This window comes from Homalodisca vitripennis, chromosome 3, assembly GCF_021130785.1.
Source record: "Homalodisca vitripennis isolate AUS2020 chromosome 3, UT_GWSS_2.1, whole genome shotgun sequence".
Lineage (NCBI taxonomy): Eukaryota > Metazoa > Arthropoda > Insecta > Hemiptera > Cicadellidae > Homalodisca > Homalodisca vitripennis.
In genome coordinates this window covers 151,614,370-151,642,029 of record NC_060209.1, presented here as the reverse complement: position 1 = coordinate 151,642,029, position 27,660 = coordinate 151,614,370, and the positions used below count along the sequence as shown (strand labels likewise).

Genomic DNA, 27,660 nt, shown 5'->3' with positions numbered 1-27,660 from the left:
CATTGTATGATAAAAAGTAGGGAATAGTTGAATATCTAATACTTTTATCTTGTAATGTCTCTCTACATACAATTTACAGTTCAAACAAGTCAGTGTAAAATTTTCAGTCATCTGCCACTTTGTTGGAGTTCAGCTGCTCTCTTTGCACAGAATCAATGGTAAACTCATCAGGACATGTCTCCATGAATCTAAAAAGCTTCAAAACGAGAATGTACGAGTATGTAGTAACAAGCCAAGGCTCCATATGATTTGGCATTTAATAATAACATTCTAAAATACCAAACTTGACATTTTTAAGTTTTCTTAAAAAAAATTGCTCAAAAGCGTTTTTCAAACCGTATACAATCTCTTTACCATCTATTAGTTCAAATTGAGATAGATTTCTATGGCAAATCCAAATAGCTTCCTAGTAAACTTTAAATGTTTTGATATCAGCTTTCTTATTTATACAAAATATAATTTATACGAAATTGCCATCCTTTAACCGCAGGAATGTCCCCTAATGGGAAACATTGGTTTAACTGACACATTATGTGGCTCACCAGCCAATAACAAACCTGCAGTACAGAATTAATTTTGTTGGCCTCCAGCCACATCTACTAAAACTATTTCTTTGATATTTTAGTACTTATCAATCACTTCATTATATTAGGGCAGTAAAAAAATCAAAGCTAGGACATAATTGCTACCTCTTTGATTGTGATTTGATAAAAGCATAAATAAAAGAAGTGTCGCTATTGTGTGTGGGCATGTACATTAAAGATAAACAGCCAAATAAGTCTAGAATAAAGCTTTCGTTCCATTCATTTAATTTAAGGAATGACTGCTCATTACCAAATAAATACCAATACTAATAGTAAATCATCTTCCTTTGACTTTTTAATAATGTACCTTTTCAAATTCCGTATTTTCAACTATTTCCTAAGCAAATTATACTGAATACACTCATATCTAGGATTTACTTCCAACTTCTTCTAACATATACAAGTATATTTAGGGTTTTGGTTTGCTGTACTGTTTGTCACCCTATACAACTAAAATAGGTTTTATAGGCTATTTTTAACAGAAATCCAGTTTTCTTAAAGAAAAATTCACCAAAATAGTTGTATAAGCCTTTTAGTGTTATTTCACGATTTTTCAAAATACAAGTGATGTGTTTTAGGTTGACAATAATTACTGCTACAATATCAATTACTGTTTTAACGATTTATTGTCTATTCCCATACGCTATGAAGCTAGCTCATTAGGTCTGTTGCATAGTCTTTTTTACAAAACTTTGGCCTGAATACATCTAAATCTTTCTACAGACACCTTTAATAAGATTATTATAAATGCTAAGCATACATCAACCCCATTTCCTTAAATTTTAACCTTTTACTCTCAACTATTACATCTGTCACTTTAGGATAAATGTTGATATTTCCCTTGTGTTGACAGCAATACTTATCAAACAAGAGCTAATAATCTTACTTGGTAATTTGGTAAAACAGATTTTGTTGCAACATTTAACTAGTACACATAACTTTTTTACTTTGGACATTAACCCCTGTGGAAGAGACATAATCTTCTCCAGATAGCCTCCGTCATATTCTAATATTCCAAGCCCGTTCTTCTTCATTTCCACTCTTTTTCTTAGCATCCTTCTTGAAAGTGTACCAAATTGTAGACTTAGAGGCACATATTGCAGCTAACGCCTTAATTTTTGGCTTTGCAATAAACTGATCAAGCAGGCACCTGTATATTTGGCATTATCAAAAATTTAAGTGTAAACAAATGTTTTGCCTCTTTAATGAACTTCAACTGTCAAATAAGCATATTTTGTAAATATTATTTCTCTGAATTCTATTCCTGAAAACTTCAGGTATTAGATAAGAAATATTTCAGTCAGATTTTTCTCTGAATAAAAAAATTTCTGACTTGTGAATACATACAAAAAGAGAATCAGCCGGACTGGTCATCCTCTTGAGATTAGTGCTTAGTAATTCATTTTTATTTATAAGATTTTAAAAATCGAAGTGTTTTTATGAAGAATATAGTCTTATTTAATATCTTGGATTAAAAATATTTTCACAGGCTATTACAGTTTTGAGTTTTATAACTTCAAACAAGGGAGAATAAACCAACACAACCCTTTTATATACATTTATAAAAATGATTTATAATTAACCCTTTGACAATATTTCTCATTGGAGTTAGTTCGAAGAAGACAGTTGGGCAAAATATCATCCATTCAGTTTTCATTATAAATGACCTATTTATAAGTATTACCTTCGCATTTATTTCTGATCACTCTGGCTTTTTAATAAAAAAACAAGTGTTTATTGTTGGTTCAATAGGATGCGGATGCTGGTTCCAGACACAGAATGTAAAAAAACCGGAGCTTGGCAGTTGTATATTGTTTTCTGTATGTTCATTGTATTGTGATAAGTTATTGTTTAATTAGTGCTTTAATCCTTTTTCATTTTGTTATGATGGAGCCTCAACCTTACGTACGTGAATTAGATCATAAATCTTTATTGTCACATGAAACTGACTCCGAGCAAAACATATTCAGTGACAATATGGATAATGATCCAAACATTTATCCCTACTGATATTTTTGACAATTAATTCATGTAGTGAGAGAGCCAACGCCAGACTAGTAACCTTGATTGTACAGATAGGCCTACAAATCACTTGCCTACAAGTTATCAGAAGGTAACACCCCTCCCTTTCAAAGTACATTTGGTTTCAATTAAGTTCCTGGACCTTAACATATTCTAACCAATGTCTCACACCCCATTCATTTTTAAAATTTATTCACAATTATTCTAAATGAGACCAATGGATATGTAGACCAGACTTTTGCTGCTAATTTGAATACAATGTTGCCTAAAAGTACGCTACTAAAATGGACCAGTTACTATGTCAGATATCCGAGCGTTTATTGTTGTAGTCATAAATTTGGGGCTTGTCCGCAAACCATCTTTAAAGGCCTATTGATCCCAGACTTGTTCACAAGCCACACCTTGATTTAATAAAATGTTTTCATGCTCCCGCTTTGAAAATTTGTTTTCCACCTTGCAGACAACAGTAAAGTACCAAAAGCTGGTCAACCATGTTGTGATCCTTGCCGGAAATTCCAACCTTTCGCTGACCATCGCAACATATTTAAAAAAATACTATACAGCAAACCAACTATTTTCTTGATTTGCACTAAATGTCACAAAAGCCTGATGCAGTACCTGCACAATAAACACCTCCACTGGTGGGGCGTTAAATTTTGGGTAATGTGTGATGCTGTGTCTAGGTATTGTTTGAAGTTTTTTTGCTTCAAGGGAGCCAGGTCTGAAGAATAAAACAGAACAAAAACAATTTGATCTTGCCTTCACTGTTTTTAAAAAACCGTATGTCGGCATGCATTTACTTAAAAAGAGCTTATAATTTGTTTATTCATTTTTTTTAATCTCAGTTGGCCTAACTGGCTGTATATCGAAAAAACCTTCATTACTGCAATATGCTGGCAGGACAGGAAGGGCCTACCATATATTAATCAAAAAGTTTTATGTAGGAAAAAAATCATCATAAAAAAAGGAAAAACTATTCTCTTAGGTTATAGAGAAAAAAGCCAAACGAAACCGGTCTTCTTACTTTCTACCAAAACTAAAATTTCAACTGATAACATTTCTTTGACGGCGTGGTAAGCATATTATATGAAGAAAAACCATTGTTGATAATTACAATAAATACATGGGGGAATAGATTCAAACGGATGATGTATTGTTATTTGAATTAAATTTGAAATGCAAGAAAGGTTGTAGATTTTTATTTCTTGAATGTTGCTGAATGCCTACATCCTTTATAAAGTTTACAAAACCAAAGAAATAAAAGCTGTAGGCCACTATCAGTTTATTGTAGATGTAGAGGCTGTGGGGGAAGAATGAGTGCACTCTAAAACAAACTAATGGTGTAAATGGTAGCGGTGACAATGGAGCAATTAATGGAAAGCAACTTGTTACACTTCTAGGTAAAAAAAGAAACAAAATACATGTTACATGTGTTAAACAGGAGGTTCTGGACTTGGACGTAATAGAAAAAGGTCAAAAACTGTATGCTTCAAATGCAATGAAGGTTGTCATATGGTGTGCTTTGTTAGGCACTCTTGCAAATAAGTTTTAATTCCATATACAACCCGAGTTTGTTTTGTAAATATTATTTTTTTGAACTAAATTTATTTACGCTTGTGACATATTACGGGGGTTGTTCAATAAAGACTGAGACTGAGCCCGGGATTTCCCCATACTGCTCTGATAAGACATGATGCCAGGTTTTTCCAATACCTTTGGACCCTATTGTTTACCAACAGACACTGAATTGCTTTATCTCTATCACAAAGCCATCAGCGCTCATTTGAACATCAGCTTGGTAAGTGCCGCCTCCAACGTTTTATCATGTCCAGTTTGCGTGAACAACGATATGCGATTAAGTTTTGTGTTAGATTCAAAAAAAACTGCGACTAACACTTATGAAGACATAAAGCAAGCTTTTGGGGATGACGCAATGTCTCGTGCTTCCTGTTTTCGCTGGTTCAAAGATTGTAAGGAGGGAAGAGAGGACCCAGAGTTGCAGGGAGGAGATGGTGCCCTCACTGCTCTCACTGAGGAAATCATCAATACAGCAGCGGCAATGATCAAAACCGACCGACGTCTGACCGTTAGACAGATTGCTGAACTCCTTGACATATCGGTAGGTAGTGCTCACACAATTTTAAAAGACAATCTTAACATGTCTAGAGTGTGTGCTCGTTGGATTCCTCGTTTACTCACACCTGAACAAAAACAAAACTGTGTCGTTGTTTGCCTTGAGTGGAAGCGGTTCGTTGAAGAAGATAGGGATTGGTGGAAGAGTGTAATCACTGCTGATGAGTCCTGGGTTTATCAGTATGACCCTGCAATGCAAATCCAAAGCACTGAGTGGGTATAAAAAAATGAAGGTCACCCGAAGAAAGCTAGGGCAACCAAATCTGCAAACAAAGCAATGGTCATTACTTTTTTTGACTATAAAGGAATGGTGTACACTCATTCAGTTCCACGTGGACAGACAATCAATGGAGACTATTACAAACAAGTTTTGGCTACATTAATGAATGATCACATTTCTCGAAAGCGTCCAGAACTTCGAGGAAACTGGAAACTTCATCACGACAATGCGCGGCCTCACATTGCACACGTTGTGACAGAATATTTGGCCAAACGAAACATTAAGGTGGTGCCCCACCCACCTTATAGTCCTGACCTTGCACCCTGTGACTTTTTTTTTGTTTCCTACTGCAAAAAAGGAATTAAAGGGACGTCGTTTTGATTCGGAACAGGATGCAGTAAAGGCTTTGGAGGTGTTCCTGAAGAACATGTCAAAGGATGGCTTCTCTAACGTTTTCCAGGCATGGCAAAGGCGCTGGGACAAGTGCATTTCACTTAATGGGGAATACTTTAAAGGTGAAAAATTTGATGTAGATCAGAATTAAATAATAAATGTTTTATAGACACAGTCTCAGTCTTTATTGAACAACCCTCGTACATCTAGTGACTATCCCACATGAAAACATGGCAAGTACATTTCAGCATCTTATAGCTAGCCTATACTGTAATATGCTTTATGCTAAAACTGCAGATTATAAAAAAAAATGAAAGATTTGGTTTTTTTCTTATGATTTGTTTAAATTTGTTCCAATCTGAATAAAACTTGTGGTACTTATTATTTATACGTTCTTTCAGAAAATATAGTTTCCCACAGTAATAACATTTTAGTTTTTTGCTACATTGTTGCAAACTTGAAAGTTATAATTTTTTAAACAAATACATCTAAAATTTATCAGACAGCTATTCCAATGATTACTCCACCATCAAATAGAGAATTTTAATAGCAATATTTGAAATAATGGAGATCTAGGCTATACCTTATTCAAAAAATATAAAATACTGTTTTGTAAAGACCTGTAAAACCCTCACTTTTAAGGTGGTCTTTTTCACATATACCTACAAGAAGACGGTGACATGAAAATCGTTTAAGGTCTAATTCATAGGACCTGATTACAAATATGTGTAACACTATGTTGTTTAAGTTGGGTTCATGCATTTTATGAGGGAATTGATGAACCGATGCAAGGAGACCACAATCAGCCTGCTGGTTGGTGAGTTTAAAACTGCTGCTTATAGTGTTAAACTAAAAAAATAATTAATTGAAAGAGCCTATTAAATGTAATAAACTGTTCTTTGTAAACATTGTTTTATGAAAACACCACCAATGTTTAATTAATCCAACTAATATTGTAATTTCGTTTACATTAATAGTCTTTAAAGCTAACAGTATGCTTAATAGTAAAAACACTTACTTTAATTTTTACTAGAATTACTGTTGAGAAAAATACTTGGTCAGTACTGTAATGCAGATGTCAAAGACAAAATGACCAACTTTCACTACAAATTTTAAGACTTTTATGTATAATGTGTGATGAGCAGGATGAAACTGTTGAACACTTATTCTTTGATTGCCCTTCAATAGCAAGGGAGAGGTATGCCATCTTTGGTAGGACCTGATAGGTCGTTTTCAGCGGTTTGTGGAACTGCTGAAATCATAAGACTGGTAGGCCTCATGGTGTGCTTCCGGGGTGTGCAAAAGGCCTTGAGGCTTAAGTGCATGGCCGCCCCATAGAAGAAGAAGGCTTCTCCACTTGCTCATGTTTATATCTTTTTGATCAGGACAACGAAGCAAACTCAACTGTGGTACCAGAAATATATTTGACTAAAAGTCATTTATAATGGCCAAAAGTGATTATGGTAACACGCCACAATCTACTATGGTACAAAAAAAGTGTCCCGGTTTTTCAACACGAAATTGCTTGTGAAGCATGCTGTGGGTAACTGCTAGTATACAATAAGGAATATGGTAGAGTAAACAGATTGTATCCGTACATAGCAAATTTTTGTTTAATATAGCCCAGACTCAATTGTTTTTGAGTTATTCATGTAAAATGTTTTATATCAAAACTTAATATTATTGAATTGAAAACAGATCTTAATATGAAGCCAAAATTAAATCATTTAGACCCAATGTGTTTACGATATGTGAATGATTTATATTTATACTGTTCTCTGTAGCTAATGTAGTACCATGGCAGGCATATGAACTAGTGTCCAAAAAAACTAGAACACTTTTTGGAACTTATAACGATGTCTTATTAAAAAAAAATAAAATTGAATCTTCAATGACCCTGTATGACTGTAGGAAGGAAAATAATTCTTAAAATTAGGTCAATAATAAAACATTTAATGTCTGTTTAGTAAAGTCGCTGGGGTGGGCCCATTGAGGACTTGATATGGAGTGATCGCACATTCTGCCAGTGCTTTTTGAGCAGGGAGACGAGGAAATTGATGGCCAAGTGGACATTCTGCACCAGTTCATCTGGAGTCATCCCCACGTGACCAACAGCGACGGACAGACACAAGACCTGCACAACACAACAACGTTCATGAGATTTCTAGATTTCATTATTAAATTAACTCAAAATGGCTACATTTTAAAAACACAGTTTTCTCCTTAATCATATAATTACCTTCAGGTTAAATCGCAGTTAGGACTAATAAAGCCTAAATTTTGCCTGATTGAAAACACATTTAATTTGCGTCATTCCCCACATTATGAATGAATTCAACCTATGGCCATTAATATTCAATTAATAATGAACTTTTAACATGACGATTATGTTCCTACACCAACTTGGATCCACTAATTAGACAATGTGTTAATATTTTGTACTTCATGTAGATCGAAAACGCCTGCTAACACACACTACCCCAACAGCCGGGACGTAGCCCTAGTAATTGTAAGACAGTCTGAAGATTGGAAATTGTAATCAAAACCTGTTATAACCAACTTAATGGATCAGTAAACATCAATCTTATGATTCACTGCAATATCCACACATATTTTGCTACAGTGAAGGAAGATATACTTTAATCTTTCTTTAGCTAGACTCGTATAACGCAGGTATCTCTGAAGAAAGCTTTTTACTGTCCAGTTAAGACTCCTAAATATGTAGGACTCGTAAGTCTTTGGCTTAACTTGATTGATTGATCATTCCTGAAATATACAGTAGAAGTCAGATTAACCAAGCTAAACAGAACCGGGAAAACTTGAATAATACTGATATTGTAACAAATTATCTTAGTTTATAGAAAAGTTTATATTGATTGATACAATGGTTTGATTTTACAATAAATTTCTAACCCTTGTACCAAGGGCGTCGCCAAAGAGGGCAGCTGTCCCACCCCTAGAGATACTAAAAAGTTACCAAATGTAAAGCAACTTAAGTCCTGATTAGACTTGCTTGATCGATCATTCCTGTACGCCAAAACTCAAATGAACTCACCACTTCAATTCCTAATATTTCCTACGGTCTGCTCTATGCTATTGTTAACCCTCTAAGCGCTAACCGGGTGCCATTCCCAGTACTGCCGTCTCGATCATGACTGTTAAAACATCGGTTCACTAATTCCTTTGCTATTTCGTTGATTTTGTTCATATCGAGATTTATTTTATATAGTGAAAATATACTCAGGAATAGATTCTCTATCAAAATATGATACAATTGATATATTTTATCGTTTTCATATTGATGGTTGTAATCGCTAATTCAGCCATATTTTTATCTACATCAGCTGAACGAGTGTCCTCAGCTGTTCATGTGTTATGTTGTGTAGTTGTTTGTATTACATTGTGGAATTGTTGGTTATGAATGTTTTAGTGTAGGTACTAATGTTTATTGAGTTTCTTATTTGAACAATGAGTGAACTCAGTCGTTCCAGTGCTATTAGAAATGCTTTGGATGAAGAAGACAGTGATAGTTCCAGTGATAATTCAGACATTGGAACTGAATGCCTAGGCCTAGTCTACAGCCTCTCCCTTCTGAACTTGAAGACAATAATGGTGTTGACCCTCAACCCTCTAGGCTGAAAGTCATATTTGGGTACAAGTGTTTCCTCCAGAAGAACCTAGTTGTGTTGGATACATTTTTAGTTTGAAATCTTGGAACACGAAATATGCCCCCTAGAAATAGCTTGCCACTAACAATACCTTTATCTTTTTTACAGACTTTGTTTGGAATTTAATTGTAAAAGAAACGAACCTTTATGAAAGCCTCAAATGAAATGACTACAAAAATAAATGCTGGGAAACTGACACCTAACAGCAGAATGAATCAGTGGGTGAATGTTACAGTCAGAGAGATCATGCGGTATATCAGTTTAGTAATAAACATGGGGCTAAATTACAAAAAGAACTTTAAACATTATTGGGCAACTACTGCATCATAGAGAGTTGCCTTTTTCCCCAATACTATGTCACTGAACATGTTTCAATTGATTCGATCAACGTTTCACATTAGTTCTAGGCGTAAGATTCCTAAAGGACAGCCAGGCCACGATGGTACGATTCAGCAATTTTATGAGAGTATGAACAAATCTTTCAAACAGTACTTTGTGCCTAATCAGAACATAGCTACAGACGAATCAATGATAGGCATGAAAAATCGTTGCACTTTTATTCAGTTTATGGCAAACAAAAGGCATGCTCGTTTTGGCATAAAAAAGTTTGAGCTGTGTGACAGCCAAACCAGCTATATTTTGCACTCAGAAATGTATAGTGGGAAGGGCTTTTTTGACGATGGATCAGCAACTGCATTCACAGAAAAAGTAATTCTGCATGTTATGACAAACTGCAATTTATTGGATAAAGGTTACCACCTTTATACCAATCATTTCTATACAAAAATGCCGCTTGCTGACCGATTATTTTTTTCCAAAACACTTATCACTGGCACTGTGAATAAAAACTTAAAAAAACTTACCAAAAAGTTGTGGAAGCTAAACTTGGAAGAGAGGAAACTATTTATTTCAGAAAAGGAAATACACTACTTGTAGGCTACAGGCAAAAAGTGACTCGCAAACCAGTGTATTATAACCACTGCTTTTCATGCTGATGATCAGATTATTCGTAGCAAAAAAAGTGGTCTAGATGCTATGAAACCCACACTCATAAATGAATACAATTTAAATATGGGTGGGGTTGACTACAAGGATAAATCTATCTATCACCTTACTTGCACAAAACCAACTTAAAAAATATAGGAATTTTTTTTTGACAACTTCTTGGACATGGCCCTTTTAAATTCCTATATATTGTACAAGAACAACACAGACATACCATTAGACAGATATAATTACACAGTAAACCTCATTGAATCATTAGTTACTGATGGTGATAGACCCCAACCAAATTAAATGGATGATGATCCAGGTGCAGAGGGTGACAGTGGTCTTAGGCTTGAACGCCTTTCTGGGGTACGTCAGCGAACATGTGCAGTTTGCTCTACTGCCCAAAAACTTTCACGGAGCCACTCTTGGTGCCCAGGGTGCAACGTAGGAGTGCATCCAAAATGTTTCCATAAGTTGAAACATTTTTGGAGGGTGACTGCCAAGAGGAGCAGAGCAACTCGAGAAGCAGAAAGTGATTCAGATTACATATAGACTTTTTTAATTGTAAATAGAAATTTAAAATTACATAATAAATCATGAGTAGTAAACATTTAAAACATTTTACTAATTAAAATAAAAAGTGAACATTGTTGTTTAGTAGTGGAAAGTATGTCAATGACAATAACACTCTAGTTTTTTGTGCTTCCGTAAACTTTTATATAATGACATTTATCTTTTTGAAATAATGTTCAGGTGTTATATATTGCTGTAATCGCAAATAAATAGAGAACATTTTATATGCAATAGATTTTCATTTTGATTTATTAGTGTGTAATTCACACAAGCGCTAAGTAAAAAAATAAAAAAAACTTTGCAATTTTCAAAAAAGATGGCCAACACACATATATAAAATAAAGGTAGTTGAATTTATTTATTTTTATATTATTCTCCATATGTTCCTGAAAAAATTATGTATAATAATAATACCCTAGTGTAAAAGTAAATAGTAGAGAAAAATAATTATACAAAAATGCAAAAGGCAGCAAAAATTGCTTAGCACTGGGAAAAAATTCATCAGCACTTGGAGAGTTAAAGCAATAGCATAGGAGGGTGAGAGAGGGAGGAGCGGGGTGGGGAAGCATCAGCTTGCCCCCTCCCCGGGCCATCGGCTGATGACGCCCCTGCTTTGTAATGTTATTGCTCGAACTAACAACGATCAATAGATTTATGCAAACAGGACAAAACAGTGATGAAATGTTCGGCACTCACACGCACATTAAAAACAAACCTGGTATATTCATACCAATTTTGTATGAATAATAAATAAGAATAGCAAGTAGAACACACAAAATCTCACAACATTCTGACCACAAGGATTTCATTTGAATATTTAACTGGATGATTTGATATGGACTGAACAATTTTACAGTTGTTTTGCTGTCTGTAATGTAATGAGATTATTAACCCCTTCAGAACAAACCAAGCGATATATCACCTTTCGTAACGTACACAAAAAATACCAGTCATGTGACATTAACATTGGTGAAAATGTCTTCCAATGAAATTGCTGTTTATTTGCTTTTAACCTACTACAGTAATTCATAACAAATAACTTGAATGTTTATTACTCTTAGAACGCTGAATAAAAATGTCTGTACTTTCTCTTAGAATACTGATAAAAAAAATCCTTTAAAATGTCTTTAAAGTTCTATTTGAATTTAGGTTTCAAAAGTAATTGTAGGGTATAAAACCTGAATTTAAAAAGATTTTTGTATATGTTTTATTATGTTACTGATAAACTGATCAGTTTTCATCATCTGTGTTAGCAGTTGTTATAATTAATTTAATATAAAATTAAAAGGAATTCACAGCAAACGCAGATACAATCACTAATTAAAAGAAATAACCTCCTACTAGACACAGCATTACACAGTAATAAAGCTTACATGCCGATCTAATCCAAGAGTTCCCGTATGGAAAAACCTGTCAGGCGCACTAGAGTAAAGTCCAAAGTGGCAGTCGGTAGATATAAAAACCAGTTTTAGATCGATAACAAGCTAACAATGAATTGAGCACAGCTGTTGTCTGATGTTCACTCAACATTCTAGTCCATTCTATCACCAGTAAAAAAAAAACTACAATTCATGATAAAAACAAACACTTAAATAATAAGATTTCCCACCAACACATTTTGTGCAAATTTAACCATGGAAGATTTATTGTAGTACGTACAGAAAGGGTTTTAAACTGTTTGATGCAGAACACACTGCATCAACATTCTTGTATCTCCATATTTTTTATTTGTGCAGAAAACTATGCTACAGCTTTTCAGAAAGCTTAAGTGTTAATATGAATAAAATTAAAATATGTATTGTAAGTTCACCTTCTTCATCTGAAACTTGATGGTAGCCTTGACTTCATCAATCTTCTGAATCATGGACTCCTGATGAGAGAGGAGACCAGGGAACTTGCCAGCTTTGTTGAGACCAGGTCCCAGAAGTCGGGGGATCTGCTTGATCAGAGCATCGCTGGCCAGGAATGCGTCGTACTTCTTGGCTAACAATGTAATAAATACATTTAACCAATATAAAGAATTATGCTTGCCTTAAAAATTAGCCAATAAATAATTTTTATCCATACGTTTGTAGAATGTTGCCACTTTATTGACTCCTTTTGAATAGAAATCCTTCATAATCTCTAAAATTATATTGTTGTAATTTTTCAGTTCTATTGTGATTAATTTCTACAATGTATAGTGAAAATAAATCATCAAACCTACCATAAATTGACAAATTTGAGTTCTGTTATCAGTAGTAGTATAAAGACTTTTCTTTACATTTTAGATCCACCTTTAAAAATTTACCACATGATTGAAATCTTTGATTAAAGGCTAACTGCTTTAATGAAAATTCTATTTTAAGTTACATTGTGTACACTTTTATTCCAACACTAATGCCAATATCAAGTTTTAGAAATAGCAAAAAGTACTCTATACAAACAACATGCCTAATCAGGAGACACTTGATTACAAGTCTGAGATTACTTTTAGAACATGCAGCCTAATCCAAGTTTGCCTATTATTTGAAAACCACAATAATTGAGACCTAAACATTTACTTGCTAAACATAAACTTGTTAAAGAGCAAAACATAAACTCTTTGAGTGCCAACGTCCGATTCTATCAGACGTCAAAATGATGTCTGAAAAGTGCCAACGTCCGATTCTGTCGGACGTCAAAAGTCGGCCAAAAAGTGCCAACGTCCGATTTTACCGGACGTTCGGAAAAATATTCGTAAAAAATCCAAATATTTTGACTTAATTATAGTTTATATTTGTTCATAAAGAGTTGTTTTCATAATATATCGATTTAGTTGTCTTTGGAACGATTTATATTAACAAAGATGACGAATGATCTAGATATAGCATTGACAGCTGATCTTCATGACATCGTGTTCCAGTTCACTGTAATTCGCGTTGCGGGATTGTACTTTGAGGTTATTTTTAGTATTATTTTGTGTGTATACATTAGTTATATGTTTATATAACAGTTTATTATCCTTGTTTATGTCATTATGGATCGTTCTAGATCCCATCTAAGTGAAAATGCAATAGGAAGAGTTATTGATGAAGAGTTCCTTGACGATAGTTTTGTAAGCAATGTCAGCGTGTGTTCAGAAGACAGTGATAGTAGTGAAAGTGGTTTATTTGGAGACAATACCGATGATGATCCAGATTATATACCTACGTAGTTCCGACTTGGACCAACCTGGACCCAGTAATCGAAATGTGCAAACTAGGCCTACACAACGTTTGGTTTCAAGTGATGAATTGTCAGATGAAGATGTTAGTCCTCAACCTAGAACTGTAATCCCTGACAGTTTAGATGAAAACTCAGATGAAGATGGAAGTGGATGGATAGAAGTGAATGAGGAAAAGACCCAGGTTATAATGAGAATTTTTCTTGTAGTGATAGGCCTTCTGTAAAACACTGTCCAAATAGGAATTCACTACTAGTCAGTTACTTCAACTTGTTTTTCACCCCAGTAATATTAGATATGTTTGTAAAGTACACAAATGTATATGCTAACTCCTATTTGAGGAATATATATATAATAAAAAAAATCACAGTTTTGAACATTCTTTGTTGTCACGGTTGATAAATACAATTTTACATTGGTGCAGTAAAAGTGACATAATAATGTTAATTTTAAAGATTTTGAAGTGAAAATGTGTAGTTATTCACAATTAAATGCTCTTACAGTTTTTATACATAGTTACATGTCTTGTATTTTTTTCATTGATGCTATTGAGTGTGAAAATGAAAAAAACAAAAAAATTTGGAAAAATATCTTTGGTAAGTAAATTTTTTTTATTACTAGATATAGTTCCGTGGCAGTTTATATTATGTCTTGGTAAACAGCAATTTGTGCAATGAAAATTAAAAGAAAAATTAAATAACCAAACTATGAATTTTTTTTAAACGCTTACAAATTTGCTAAAATAGGCCTGGCACTTTTCAGTACACTCACTGGAAAAATACCCGGCACTTTTCAGTACACCACCCCCCCCCCAAATATGCCCGGCACTCAAAGGGTTAAAACCAAGAGTTATTGTAACTCACCTAATTTCTTGACTAACTTCTTGTTCTTGTTAAGCTTCTTGAGAGCCTCTACATCCATGTAAGGCACATTGTTAGCTTTAGCCTCATCACAGTGCTGTTGATCTCCTAACACACACACCTGCATCTTGGGGCGAGGAATGTGCTTCAATCTGTTAAAATAGTTTTACTGTTATTGTCTGGCGTGTATGGTAAACAGTATAATACAGTAAAGCCCTGGTTAACCGAATTCGAGTCAATTGAAACAGGTCATTGATATCCAACAGCAGAACACTGCCAACTCTCTGCCTCTGAGCAGAAGAGTGGGTGCATTCAAAATGCATCACTATGGCAACTGGTGGGGCAAATAACGTGTCCTTCAGGTGATTCACTCTCTCTCACCTTCACCGATCGCTGCTATGTTGTTAAAATTGGTTATAACCAAGATATTAAACAACATAAAAACCAACCAATATAAAAATATGGGTGCCCTCCCTCCCCTTAATTATTTTGGTTAACCAAGGATTTACTGTATCCAACATCTGACAATTAAGACACCAGACATTGTTAAATGAACAAAATATTATAAAATATCTAAGTATTTTACACTTGTACAAAAATTGTGTCAACTAAACACTATCGTTGAATCAGATCAATTTTTTGCTTATTTACTAACTTAACCCATTGCGGATCACTGACGAGCTGGGCTCGTCACGCAGTGGCCGGGCCTAACGGCACGGTGACGAGCTCAGGTCGCATAAGCGGTTTGCTTTTAAATTTCCCTCCAAATAGTTCTGTTAATGTCTGATAGATCGGGTGATCGTCTTCACTTGTCTACTAAGAGTGTTTAACAAAGGTCTACGTTTAGAATTTTCAAAAGTTTTATAAATATCCTACAGATCGCAGTTGTATGTCGAAGTTGAAAAATCATTCATATGAGTTTACTCTCTGCTTTTTAGCGCTTCAACATTCTAGAGGGTCTGATAATGAAATGAGTGAGTCTTTTAACCCTTTGAACCCCAGGCGACGAAATATCGTCGCCGAGAAGATATGCGAAGATCCCCGCGGCGACGATGTATCGTCGCCAATGAAGTTGCGAGAATCCCCGGGCGACGTAATATCGTCGCCATGGTATATGCGTTTAATACATATTTATTTGAAATCGTAAAATACTTATTTTATGAGTATTAATACATATTTATATGTATTTTATTAAAATACTAATTTTTTTATTTATTTATTTACTAATTTATTTATTTAGGTAATATCAGTGATTTTTGTGTTGTACGCCTAGAGGTTTTTACAAGTCGCATACTTTTATATAAAAATTCAAAAAAAGTTTATTTTTAGAGATATCAATATAATTTTTTTTGTACATACACAAAACTAAATTTAGAAAAATAAAATGTGGGTGCTCATAATAAAAATATTTCTTATTTTTTAATTAAAAAATCTTAAAATCAATATTTTTGCCTAAAAATTTATATACATATATTTTAAAATTATTTTAATGCTGTTAAACATTTTTTTATACTTCAGACTAATCTTTTTCTGTGTATACAATTTCATTCTGGACATTTTGGTGTGTAATACAAGACAATAGCATAAAAAATAGCAAAAGTATTAATTTTTTACAAACAGTATGCAAAACAGCTGTTTCTGCTCCGGGGATTCTCGGTAGTTCTTAGGTCAAATGATTTTGGTACGTTTTTTCCACCATCAATATTTTGGTCTGGGGTTCAAAGGGTTAAGTCAATTGACTATTTGGGATATAACCTTAATTTCAAATAGGTTAATAATTTATATGAAATAACTTACGTAGTTTATAAGAACCTAACATTTGTTGTGAAAACAAGTATTCTACAATAGGAAATAGATCATTTTAGGTATATGAGGTGGATAACATAATGTTATTCTATTATTTATATTAGTTAAGTCACTAAGAAAAGATGAGAACTAGAACTTTACGATATGAATGAAATTTAACATTGATTTAACAACTTATCCACACTTATCCAACACTAATTTTTGTGTTCTGGAAAGAAATAAATTTTTGTATTATTATATACCTATGCATTATACTGACAATGTTCAATGCTTTAAAGATGTCTACAGGAAAATTAAAGAAACATATTTAACAAGAATAAACATTTTCCTGTTGTCTTAGTATGTTATCTCAACGGCAAAGGTTAATTGGGCTCCTTAGATAAGGTGATTGGTCTTCAGGTAAGTAAGGTTGGAGCATATACATGACAAGTCAGTAAAAAGATTAGGTAAATTTTTGTCCTTTTTTCCTCAAGACCAATATATGGCCTGAGAAGGATAGGTTAAAGACATGAGAATGATAAGTTAAGATATGAGTCATGTACGTAAATAAGTGTAGGGTTAATACTTATGTAGGATATTAGTGGTTTGAACGGTTTTTTTAAAACAAAAAACATACAGAACATGTGGTAGGTATATTGCATAAGTACCTCTCTGATTAATTCAAATTACTATTTAAATAAACAGGGCAAAGTTATAATAAATACTTACCGAGAGGACAGGGGGAAAGACAAGACTAATCTAGCGGAAGTATTACTACTTCCTCCCCAGTTATTTTAAGACCCTGGGTGCAGGTCCGCTAGGTAAAACCTAGCTCCCTGGAATGCCAAGTCTGGATGTTTGTGCCTTAGTACAGTTCTTAAACACTATCTTACATGTTTTAAACATAAAATAAATAGCAATAAGTGGTCAACTACAAGGACCACGCTGGTAGTCAATAAAAATGGAGTCATGACGTCGACAAGTGATTCAATTGTTACAACAATTAAAATCAAGTTTAGCAGCGATATTTAGATACGAGAAATCATGAAGAGTTGTTTTCTCAGCACAACACTTTTATTTGATTGTTTGTAGTTGCCGTTCTCATCTGCTGAGTGTACAATTACTGTGTCCCTATTTTTGTTCGGTAAACAATTATTTCAATGGCTGAATTTGATTTATTATATGAAGAATTATAAACAGTTGTTGATTGTGTTAGTGACAAAATTCAAATTTTTTTGTTGTATATACCCTTTACAAGTATACATATTCTCTGAAGCTAGATTTTTTAATCTATCTTTTGGCAATTTTTGAATTTTAATTTTGAACTTATTACTTAATTATGCATGGTACCCCCCCCTACAATTAAGTAAATTACATTTTTTTAATTTTAAGTTTCATCTCATGTGAAATTATTTACAACAAAGAATTACATTTATTAGTCAACCAATATCATTATAATAAAAACATAGTATTTGAAGTGTAGAGATAAGTGCTTGTAAACTTATTGAAACTAGCCCGTCACAACAGGATTTTAGCTGCCAGCTCCAGGTTTAATGGCAAGTTACCTTGGCAGATAGTTTTAATTAATGATTGCCTGATTTTATAATTAACAATGTTTCAGGAACATCCAAGCTCAGTATTCAGGTAGAACAAAACAAAACATACTTGACAGTGCCAGAGAAACGCTTGTCTTTTTGGGGATCGTAGTTCTTGAGCCCGATCTGAATTTCCACAGTTTCCAAGAATTTCTTCTTTTTCTCCTGCGAGTGAGTCAGGACTGCATTGACACACTCATAAAGAGTGTCACGCGACACCTTCGACCTGAAATAGCAAATGTCAAGATAAATTTAAAAAAAATTAATTAATTTTATATTTACTTGTGTCCATTCTAAATGATTGCAATTTATGCAGCCAAAACACAATAATTAAAATTTAGGACATGAAGGCTTATATAACTTAGCTAATAAGTTTAAAGTGCTATTGAACTCTGGGTAGGATATAATGCCCTGTGCCGATGATTATTATCCTGACACAGATATTCATATTGCACATCAATATAAACCTTTTGTAAATTCAGTATTGAGAATTTCCAGTTCTGCATGATTCAATAATTATACATAATAGATTAGGCTATTATCTACATTAAATATATCAGTTTTCTGGTTTACTTCAGGAATTAAGTGAGTTTTTATCAATACATTTCACAGTTCACAGTCAATAAATTAGGAGTATTGCCACTTCTCACGGAGTAGTCTATACTGAGGATAATCTTTTTGTAGCTCAACTCGTTCTCAAGATATCCAGCAGATGGGAAGTTTTCCCAGTTCATTAAGTCTAGAAATTATTTAATTTTTTGGAATATTTCGTAAGTGATATTTGCTAAAGGTCAGCTCAATCCTAGGATTTAGGGAAATGCACTTTTATCGATCACAATCTCTATGTAGAAATGGAATTTCAGGAAAAATTCAAGTCTATAGCTCAAATTATTCAGGAGTGAATGATAGGTTTAACCTTCATCAATGTTCTAAAACCAAAACACGGAAATACACAATTATTGAACTCAGTTTTGCATATACTTTTAATTGGAAATTAGTTCATGTAAAATCAGACTTATAGCTTTCCTTAGAATAAGATCCCATAAAGGAATATTGGTCTACACAATAATTGAAATCGATCTTATCCATGTCAAAATGAAGTTTCATGTAAATTGAAAGGCATAAAAAACTGAATTAATTCTTAAGATATCCTGCAGACACAGGGAGTCTAGCAAGTGGTTTGAAGAAATTCCCTGACTTTTCCATATAAAACCATTATTTGCCATAATCTATTTACTAATGAAATCATATAAATCTTTCTAAGGTTTTTTAAAGTTATTTTTATTTGTAATTAATGTGAATGTCAAAATATGGTCACAAATACTGATCAAAAAACAATAGCAAGTTTAAAAAGTTAGTGAAATGTTACATGCAGATCAGTTAAAGTTAAAATAATGATAGGCCTACATGAGTAGTATATTACAAGTGTTTAAAATTTACAACCCGACTCCAGAAAGTCCACAAAACTTGTCTTGTATCTTCTGAATACTCAAATGTAATATACAATTTTTACGATTACTTACACAGTGTCTACTGCTGAGTAGTGACTTTCAGTGACCTTTGAAGCAAAAACTCAGTAACCATTACCTTTACAACACAATTATTCTAGTGCATATTTCACCAATTAAACAGGGAAATATATGCACAAATTAAAGAAACCCTTTTAACAATAATAATCTTACCTTACTGTGTGTATACTGTTTATCAGACCAATCAATAATGCACAGCACTTTAATAATTATAAAAAATTTAAGACAGTTGACAAAAGAATTAAAATTTGTTAGTTTGGTAATCTATGTACGCATTATTTATACAAAAAATACAATATGTTTTGATCGGTATACTACTGATCAGCAACAATCCGCAAATATAAATAGCACATTCACGGCAATCCATGTACATACATATTTTGATAACAAAATAATCCATTTACGATTTACTAAACACAAAATATGACAAAAACGTTTTTGTGATTGGTAATTTGTATATGATGCTAATTAATGACAAGGCGAGTCTCTACAGAATTTTGTAGATTCGTGATTTGGCTTCGACACATAACTTCAGAGGCAAAAACAGAGTAAAACAAAAATTCACCTGACTATGTTGCAAGTAGCCCAATATATGAGAAGTGCAATAATTAGCATTATTACAGAGCTTCAGGGGTAATGTTTTAATTCTTTAATTGTGTATGGTGTTCTTATGAAAAAGGTATAACAATATTTGTATTAAAATGTACAACAAGTTAAACATTAAAAGTGTAAGTAATTTTCTCACAGAGTAATATTTCCTTTTCATACATCTGTGCTGGGCTTTATGTGGTCTTGTTGTGACCTTGAGTCAACCTCATTACCAGTTTTTGCTGATATCAACTATTACACCATCTTTAAGTACATAAAAGAACAATAATGCTGAAATTAGAGGAATTTGACCCATATATATATTTTTTAAGTTAACACCTTTTGAGACTAAAAGTTCATATCGGCCTGACAAAAGTCCCTCTAGCCAACAGTGCAGAGCATGAATACAATTTTAGAGAATCTTGATCACTACTGCCTTTGGTCATTACTGCAAACAAGTAAACACAACTTGACAAATGCAAACAAATATTGTAAATTCACCTAACCATAACTTCTCACTATCTTACAAAAAAGTAGTTCCACAGTTCATTACGGTACTTGTCATCTTTATCCCTTAACGCATTATTTTATTTTGTTCAGAAGGACGATTACACTAGGTTCCTAAGCGAATCTCATTATCATTGTGGATGAAAGCAAAACTAACATAACCATAACTTTCTAATTTTATAAGTACTTACAATCTACTAAGAAACTATGTGGTAACTTCTGATTACATAAAAATATTACTCAATATAAAAATAATAGCCTACACAATGAACTCATACTCTCACTTTGGAAAAAGAAACATAACCAATTAAAAAGGAATACATTAATTTCCTAATATTTTAAATGCTCACATAATCTACACTGTAAATTACATGTAAACAACATCCACAAGGCAGTAAAGTCTACTGAATGGGGAGTGACTGTTGGTGTTCTACTAAGCTGTTCTGACCATAGAACACTTAGATAACCTACCAGTATGACAATGCTGAAAATTATTTGACAAAAAGTACAATGTAACTAAAATAGACATTTATATTTCAATTACTAAAAATCAGTTATGTGATTTCCAACCTTTAAAACCATACAAAGTTGTTCAGAAGTATAAGCAATTGCGCAATTCGTTATTGATTAGGCTAGTTATTTTCAGCTATTTTATGACTGGTCAGACTTTCTGCGTTGTACATTCCAAAATAAAGACTTATGGTGCTTTATGGTTTTTCATCACCATTGTCCATTTTGTTTGGCGTCTTTTCAAGTGCAGTTACAATGGAATTACCTTTGACGAGTGATTTAGTGATCAAACTAGTGATCAACAATGTGTTCACTTAAGTTGTTCGACTGCAGTGTAATGAATAATTCCTAAATTGTTTCATTTTTGTTGCAACACGTAGTTTTAAACAGATCTTCAATGTGTGATAGGCCTAGATATGGCGGCCATTGTCCTCTAGCTGAGGATACACTGTTACTTTGTAGTTTTAGACGGGTCAAGAAAGAGACAAAAGAAAAGAAGTGTACCTGTAACGTGTCTGCGTAAGTTGCAACTATTTTTATTTCTTTATTATTTCATTTCTTTGTTATTTTATGTTTAAAATTTTATTACTTTAACTCTTGTGTTGGCTTGTGGCTTTTCTACCATGCAAGGTAAGCACCACCGAAGCCCACAATGCTGGCCAGGGGCATTTCGGTTTAGCCTTCTCGCGAGATCTGAGCTTCAATTTAGCTTGTTATCCCCCCACCCAGGAACTCCGACTCCCCCAGTCCAAAAATTGTTCACTATTTAGAATATAACCTTAAATTCAAAAAACCAATGGCCAGGAGCGATTTCATTATAATTTTGTGTATTATTTAGGCTTTCAGGTAGACTTCAATAAGTGGCCTGTACTCATTCGATTGTTTTTATCCAAATAATAATTCAATATTACTTTATTTAACTTAGCATATGATTAGTTATAGTAATTTTAATGTAAACAATAAACAACAGGAAGTAACTAATAATTTGAGACTTTGTAAGTGGTGATGAATGTGAGGAAAATGGCCTATGTAAGATATTATTTCTCACAAGTTTGATGAGATTTGTTTAAGTGACTTCAACATGTTAGTTTGGCTCCTGGTAACACATGGGAAGAAATCTTTCCTCCATTTCATACAAGCGGTTGCTAATTAATATCAAGCTGGGCAAGTTATAAATATTGTAAGGTTTCTTTGATATACGTCTAGATCATAGTTGGTTTTGTAATGTTATTGTAAAATTTATGTTTATGTAACTGTAATGTACGAGATTCTTCTTGTTACGGTCATTTATTGATTTAATTTTATATTTTAAGTTAAAACTTTGGTAATTGGCACATTAACGGCCGGAGCGGCAAAATACGAGTTTTGCATTATTAACTTATTGGAATCGTCCTACAGAACAAAACAATATAAGGTTTCACAGGATGGAAATGAGAAATAACGAAGTTCTAGAACATCAGAAATGGAACAACTGTTCAAGCGCGGAGCAATATTTCCATGTTCTACATGCACATTGGGCATCACGTGACCTTTTGTGACCATGATTCAACCTCGTGATAACGTCATTGGACGCGGCGCCATCTTTGCAAACGTAAATGAAAAATACTGAAGTGTGCAGAATTTTGATCCAAATTAACAGTTTTTCTTAAATTTCGAACTACAAATTAATTAGTTGTTATAGAGTTGAGACGAGTGCCTCCGGCCATTAGCACGGGCTTCGGTTTGGTGCTGCCCAGTCCTGATGTCAACTAAAGAAAAACATCCCTCGAGATAGTACCTATCAGTAAAATATCAAATTCTAGAGGGGCTGTACCTGTATAGCGTATCTGTTATCTAAACGCTCCGGGGCAGAAGTCAGTCTCACTCGCAGATAATATTTACAGATATCCAGACCCAGACACAGCACACAAACAGAACATAAAAACGTTAAGGAACTTAACTATTTATGTACATACCCTCTAAAATCATGTTATTTGTCATTTGCACCCCCTAAAACCATATATAAATTTTTTTTCAGGAGGATAAATAAGCAGAATACGTTTAAAACGTGATTTGCCAGGTCGACCTTTATTCTTATAATTTCCAAAACTTCTACAAATAGTACTGAAGTGGTTCAAGTAAATAATTACCATAAACTGTTCTAAAGGGAAAAACTAGCCAGGCATTCTTCTCACATCCTTGTAAAGAAAAACCGTGGCATTTGTTGTAAGAACTTGAAAAACTGTCTGGCACCAAGAGGGTTAAGAAATGTTGTTAGGCTAAGATTACATTTTAATGTTTTGCAATAGCTTCATAGATAACAAGAGTTGCCAGTATTTTATTGAACTGGCTGCCTGGAAGCGGTAAATTGCATACCAATGTGGCTAACCAACTTCAGATCAATGTTCCTAGCTAAAGAATATGACCAGCTGAACTAAGCAAACTATTTCATTTAGGCCTAATATTAATGTTTTCAAACCACTGATTTTAATTAAGACCAAATTAAATTAAACAAAGTTGGGTACAGTCATATATAAGGTGTAATTTTTCAGTCAACGTGTTCTGAAGTTAGGTCCTCAAAGACGTGTTCTATTTTCGAGTAGCCTATATAAAAATCTTGTTCAACTTCTTACTGCACGCAACGTTATTTATAAGATAATATATTCTAACGATGATATACTAACTTAATTTTACTTACGTCATGATGAATGTGGATTACAAATTTAACCCCAAAATACGGGACACCCTATTCACAGTGACGAACCCTAACCAGAAAGAAAGAACAGATCACGTTTCCGTTTGACGGTAACAGGAAATGACTCGTTGTATCAAACACCAAAAAACGGACTACTTCACGCTTACTACGTCACACAAATATCTTTGTTACTACTAAATTGTTCTTTAAGATACTATACAATATCATAATGCCCTTATTAATAGAACTGCAACATGTAGCACTATGTTATAACACTAAATACAAGTTATTTATTTGTAAAACATTACATAACAGACATTTTAACTTTAAAAAAAAGGAAAAGAAATCGCGGGTAGACTGAAGTGACTATGTCTTATACCGGGCTGTGAATATGTATCTTGAAAAAGTACGTTTCCTAATTATTAGTTATTTTTATATTTTAAAATAATATGAATGCCTCAATTATTGAATATATATAATTGAAATTTTCTATTAATTTAAAACATATTTTTGTAATATTTGTTTTACATTTCATATATATTACAATGACCATTGACAAAGTATAAAGTAATAAATATTTATACATTTTCATTATTATCGGTAATATTAGTTTATATAATTTGGTCAGTATCAATTTCAATACAATCTTGTATTTCCGAATAATTACTTCATTTTCATTGACATTATGCAAAAAAAAAAATGAAATTAAGGAGTCTAGTTTCAAAATGGGTCTTGTCCACGAAAAAACTTTTTTGAGTTATGAACAGATTTGGATTCTACAAGTAAAGGACTACATTTTAAGAAAATTGTTTGGTTTCAAAAAAATCCTTGTCCCATTTAAATTTGCTATTAAAAACTACATGTTGTTTCAAAGTGGGTCTTGTCCTGAACTGTGTTGTTTCAAACTGAACATGTCCACTGTGTCTAGTTTTGCAGCATTATGGACCTTGTCCTATTTAACAAAGATAGCTAAATGGTTGTTTTGGATCAAAATTTAACCATGTCCAAGTTGTAGTTTCTTGGTTTACTTGCTGTATTTTCGTGATAAAACTCAGAATAGGTTTATATAGTTTAGAAATATTTTAGTTTAAAAGACTGTTTGGTTAGCAAACATGACTGTTTACTTCACAGGTGATATTGCTTGTTTGTTCATTACACATTTACCCATCATCAACCCAAGTGGACACTGGTGATTATTTATTTACAAAAAAACTAAGTTAAAGTTTGTTTACTATCGAAGCAATGGATAATCAAACTAATACTGTGAAACCTGTTCAACCTGGATCGGGGAGAAAGAGGAAGAGAAACCCTGAAAAATGGAAGCGATCTACTGAGAAAGGAAAAAGGTATGTTTGTGCTTGTATTTTAGGTAAGGCCTTAGTAGTTTGGGTAGAAACATATTAACATGTTGAGTACCGGTACTGTTTTGATGTTCTGGTATTTTGACAACTTCACTTGTCTTAACATAACGTTAAATATTCTAAAGAACCTATTCCATTTAAACTTTACCTAACTATAACCTTCATATTCTAGTACGCTTTGTTACACATTCGACAGCATGTGAATTGAATCTATTGTTTCAGATACTCTTCAAAAGGACTTCCAAAAATACCTGTCTGTATCCACAGAGGGACACATCAATTCGAATTCAACCAACTGAACATGCAAGACGTTAGAAAGTTTCATGATAAGTATTATGAAATTGCAAAAAATGAAAAGGATATCAATGAAATACAAGACTGTTATATTTTAAGATACATAACAATCAAAACTCCAAAGAGATCAAGACCTAGGACTCAGCATGGATCTAGGAAAAATTTGACAGCTAAGTATTATGTTCCACGATATCGCCGACAAGCAGGAACAGGCCTAGCTCAGGTATATCAACAAAAATTTTGTTCTATATTAAATGTATCAAAATCACGAATCCAGAGACTGCTAAAAAATCAAATGAATGACATGGGATCCACCCCTAAAGAAAAAAGAGGTGGTGACCGAAAAACTGTTTTGTTTTTTCCTAAAAGACAAAGTGTTAAGAGCTTTATTGGAAACTTGCAGCATGCGAGTCACATTACAAAAGGGCGGAGTCTAAGCGCCAGTACCTTCAAAGTGACTTGTCAGTACGCAAACTTTGGAGAATGTACAATAATCAGGATAACTTAGATGTAGCTCTGAAGGTAAAGTATGGCTATTTTAGAAATATTTTTGTATATGACTACAATGTCAGCTGTGGTACTCCAGCTACTAATAAGTGCTCACGTTGTAGTCAGTTAAAAGAAATGCTAAAAGTGGCTGAAACTGCAGAGGAAAAAAATGATCTTATGATTTCTTTGAGAGTGCACAAACTGAGAGCAAAAGTTTTTTTAATGCTCTTAAAACAGAGGTTAGCACCCATGTAACTTGCTCGTTTGACTGCCAAAAATATATGGTGCTACCAAAAATACCAGACCAACAATGTTACTTTAGTAGACAGTTTTATGTTTACAATTTCACCATGTGTGAGGGTTCTTCAAAAACCAAACAAAAGATAGAAAACACATTCACATATACTTGGAATGAGATCCAAAGTGGAAAGGGGTCTAATGGGATTGTATCTTGTGTCTATGATCGTCTTAAAAATACAAATTTTGAACCAGGACAGTCAGGTGTTAGACTGTTTGCGCCAAGACAGGTCAAAAGTGTTTCTATATTTTTTCCAACACCAGGTCACACTTACCTGCCCCCAGATAGGGTGTTTGGCCGCATTAAAAACGTGTTAACAAAATTGAAACTATTATTAAACCTGAAGAATATCATAAATTATTTTCTGAATTTGCTACAGTAAAAAACCCAGAGGATGGTTTACATTTTTTTGACTGGGAAAACACTGTCGCACAAGTTTAGAAAAAACCAGGAAAATGGCATTTTAAATTTGCTTCAACATAACAATTTATTTTAAATCGAAGTAAAAGTGGAAAAATTCTACTAAGAGGGGAGTTATCTTACACCTGCGACACAGGCACATCAAAAACTGTTACACAGCCAAATAAACATCCTGGTCAAATCAGTCCAAAAAAATTGTGTTAGGTCTTCTCCCCAAGCCTGCAAAAGCTAATGATGTAAAGAAACTCCTGGAAAAACATTTTGGGCTAAATTGGAATGATAGGCAAGATTTTGACTTTTATAAACTTGTCCTAAACACCGAAGGACAAAGAGAGGAAACTGAAGAAGAAGAGGATGAACCCATGGATGACGTGGAAATGATTGTATAAAAATGTTTTTTATGTATATAATTATTTTAGTGTGTGTTAACAAATAAAATTAATATAAAACCGAACAAGTACTTTAATGAAGCCCCTGTTTTTAAAACATTATCTACTATTTTTTCTTCAAAATGGGTCTTGTCCCCTACTGTTTGCACCATAATGAGTCTTGTACCTGGCGTTGTTTCAAAATGGGTCTTGTCCTTTCGTTTTGTTTACTTTTTGCATACATTTGGCATGTTTTAATGATGTTTGTTTAGAAAAAGAATGTACACTTAAATAAATATCTAGTACATAACCTATGCTATCACATCATTGTTACATGGCGAAACAGTTTTTGATCAATAACGCAAAATCAAGTTGACTGGACAAGACCCATTTTGAAAATGGACTCCTCACTTATGGGTTAACGATAACTGAAATAGAAATAAATATTGTTGAACAATTTTGCTAATCATCTTGTAAATACAGCATTTAGTTTTATTCCATATCTCGCTGTCCTTACGTTTTTATCGTTTGACATTGTTAAATTGTATTTATATTTTAAAGTCAATTAATGGTTTTGACGATTTCTCAGAAAGATTTGTATTAAAATCTGATTTT

The 27,660-nt window shown here is 33.4% G+C and overlaps 1 protein-coding gene across 1 annotated transcript; it reads right to left on the bottom strand.

The window, feature by feature from the left end:
- Positions 1-7,284: 7,284 nt before the first annotated feature.
- LOC124357655 (60S ribosomal protein L10a) lies at positions 7,285-23,973 on the bottom strand. Its single transcript, XM_046809634.1, has 5 exons — positions 23,819-23,973; positions 18,078-18,233; positions 14,631-14,779; positions 12,394-12,566; positions 7,285-7,486 (listed from the first exon to the last, which is right to left on the bottom strand). The coding sequence occupies exons 1-5, from the start codon at positions 23,821-23,823 to the stop codon at positions 7,316-7,318; spliced, it is 654 nt and encodes a 217-aa protein (XP_046665590.1). The 5' UTR covers positions 23,824-23,973; the 3' UTR covers positions 7,285-7,315.
- Positions 23,974-27,660: the final 3,687 nt, after the last annotated feature.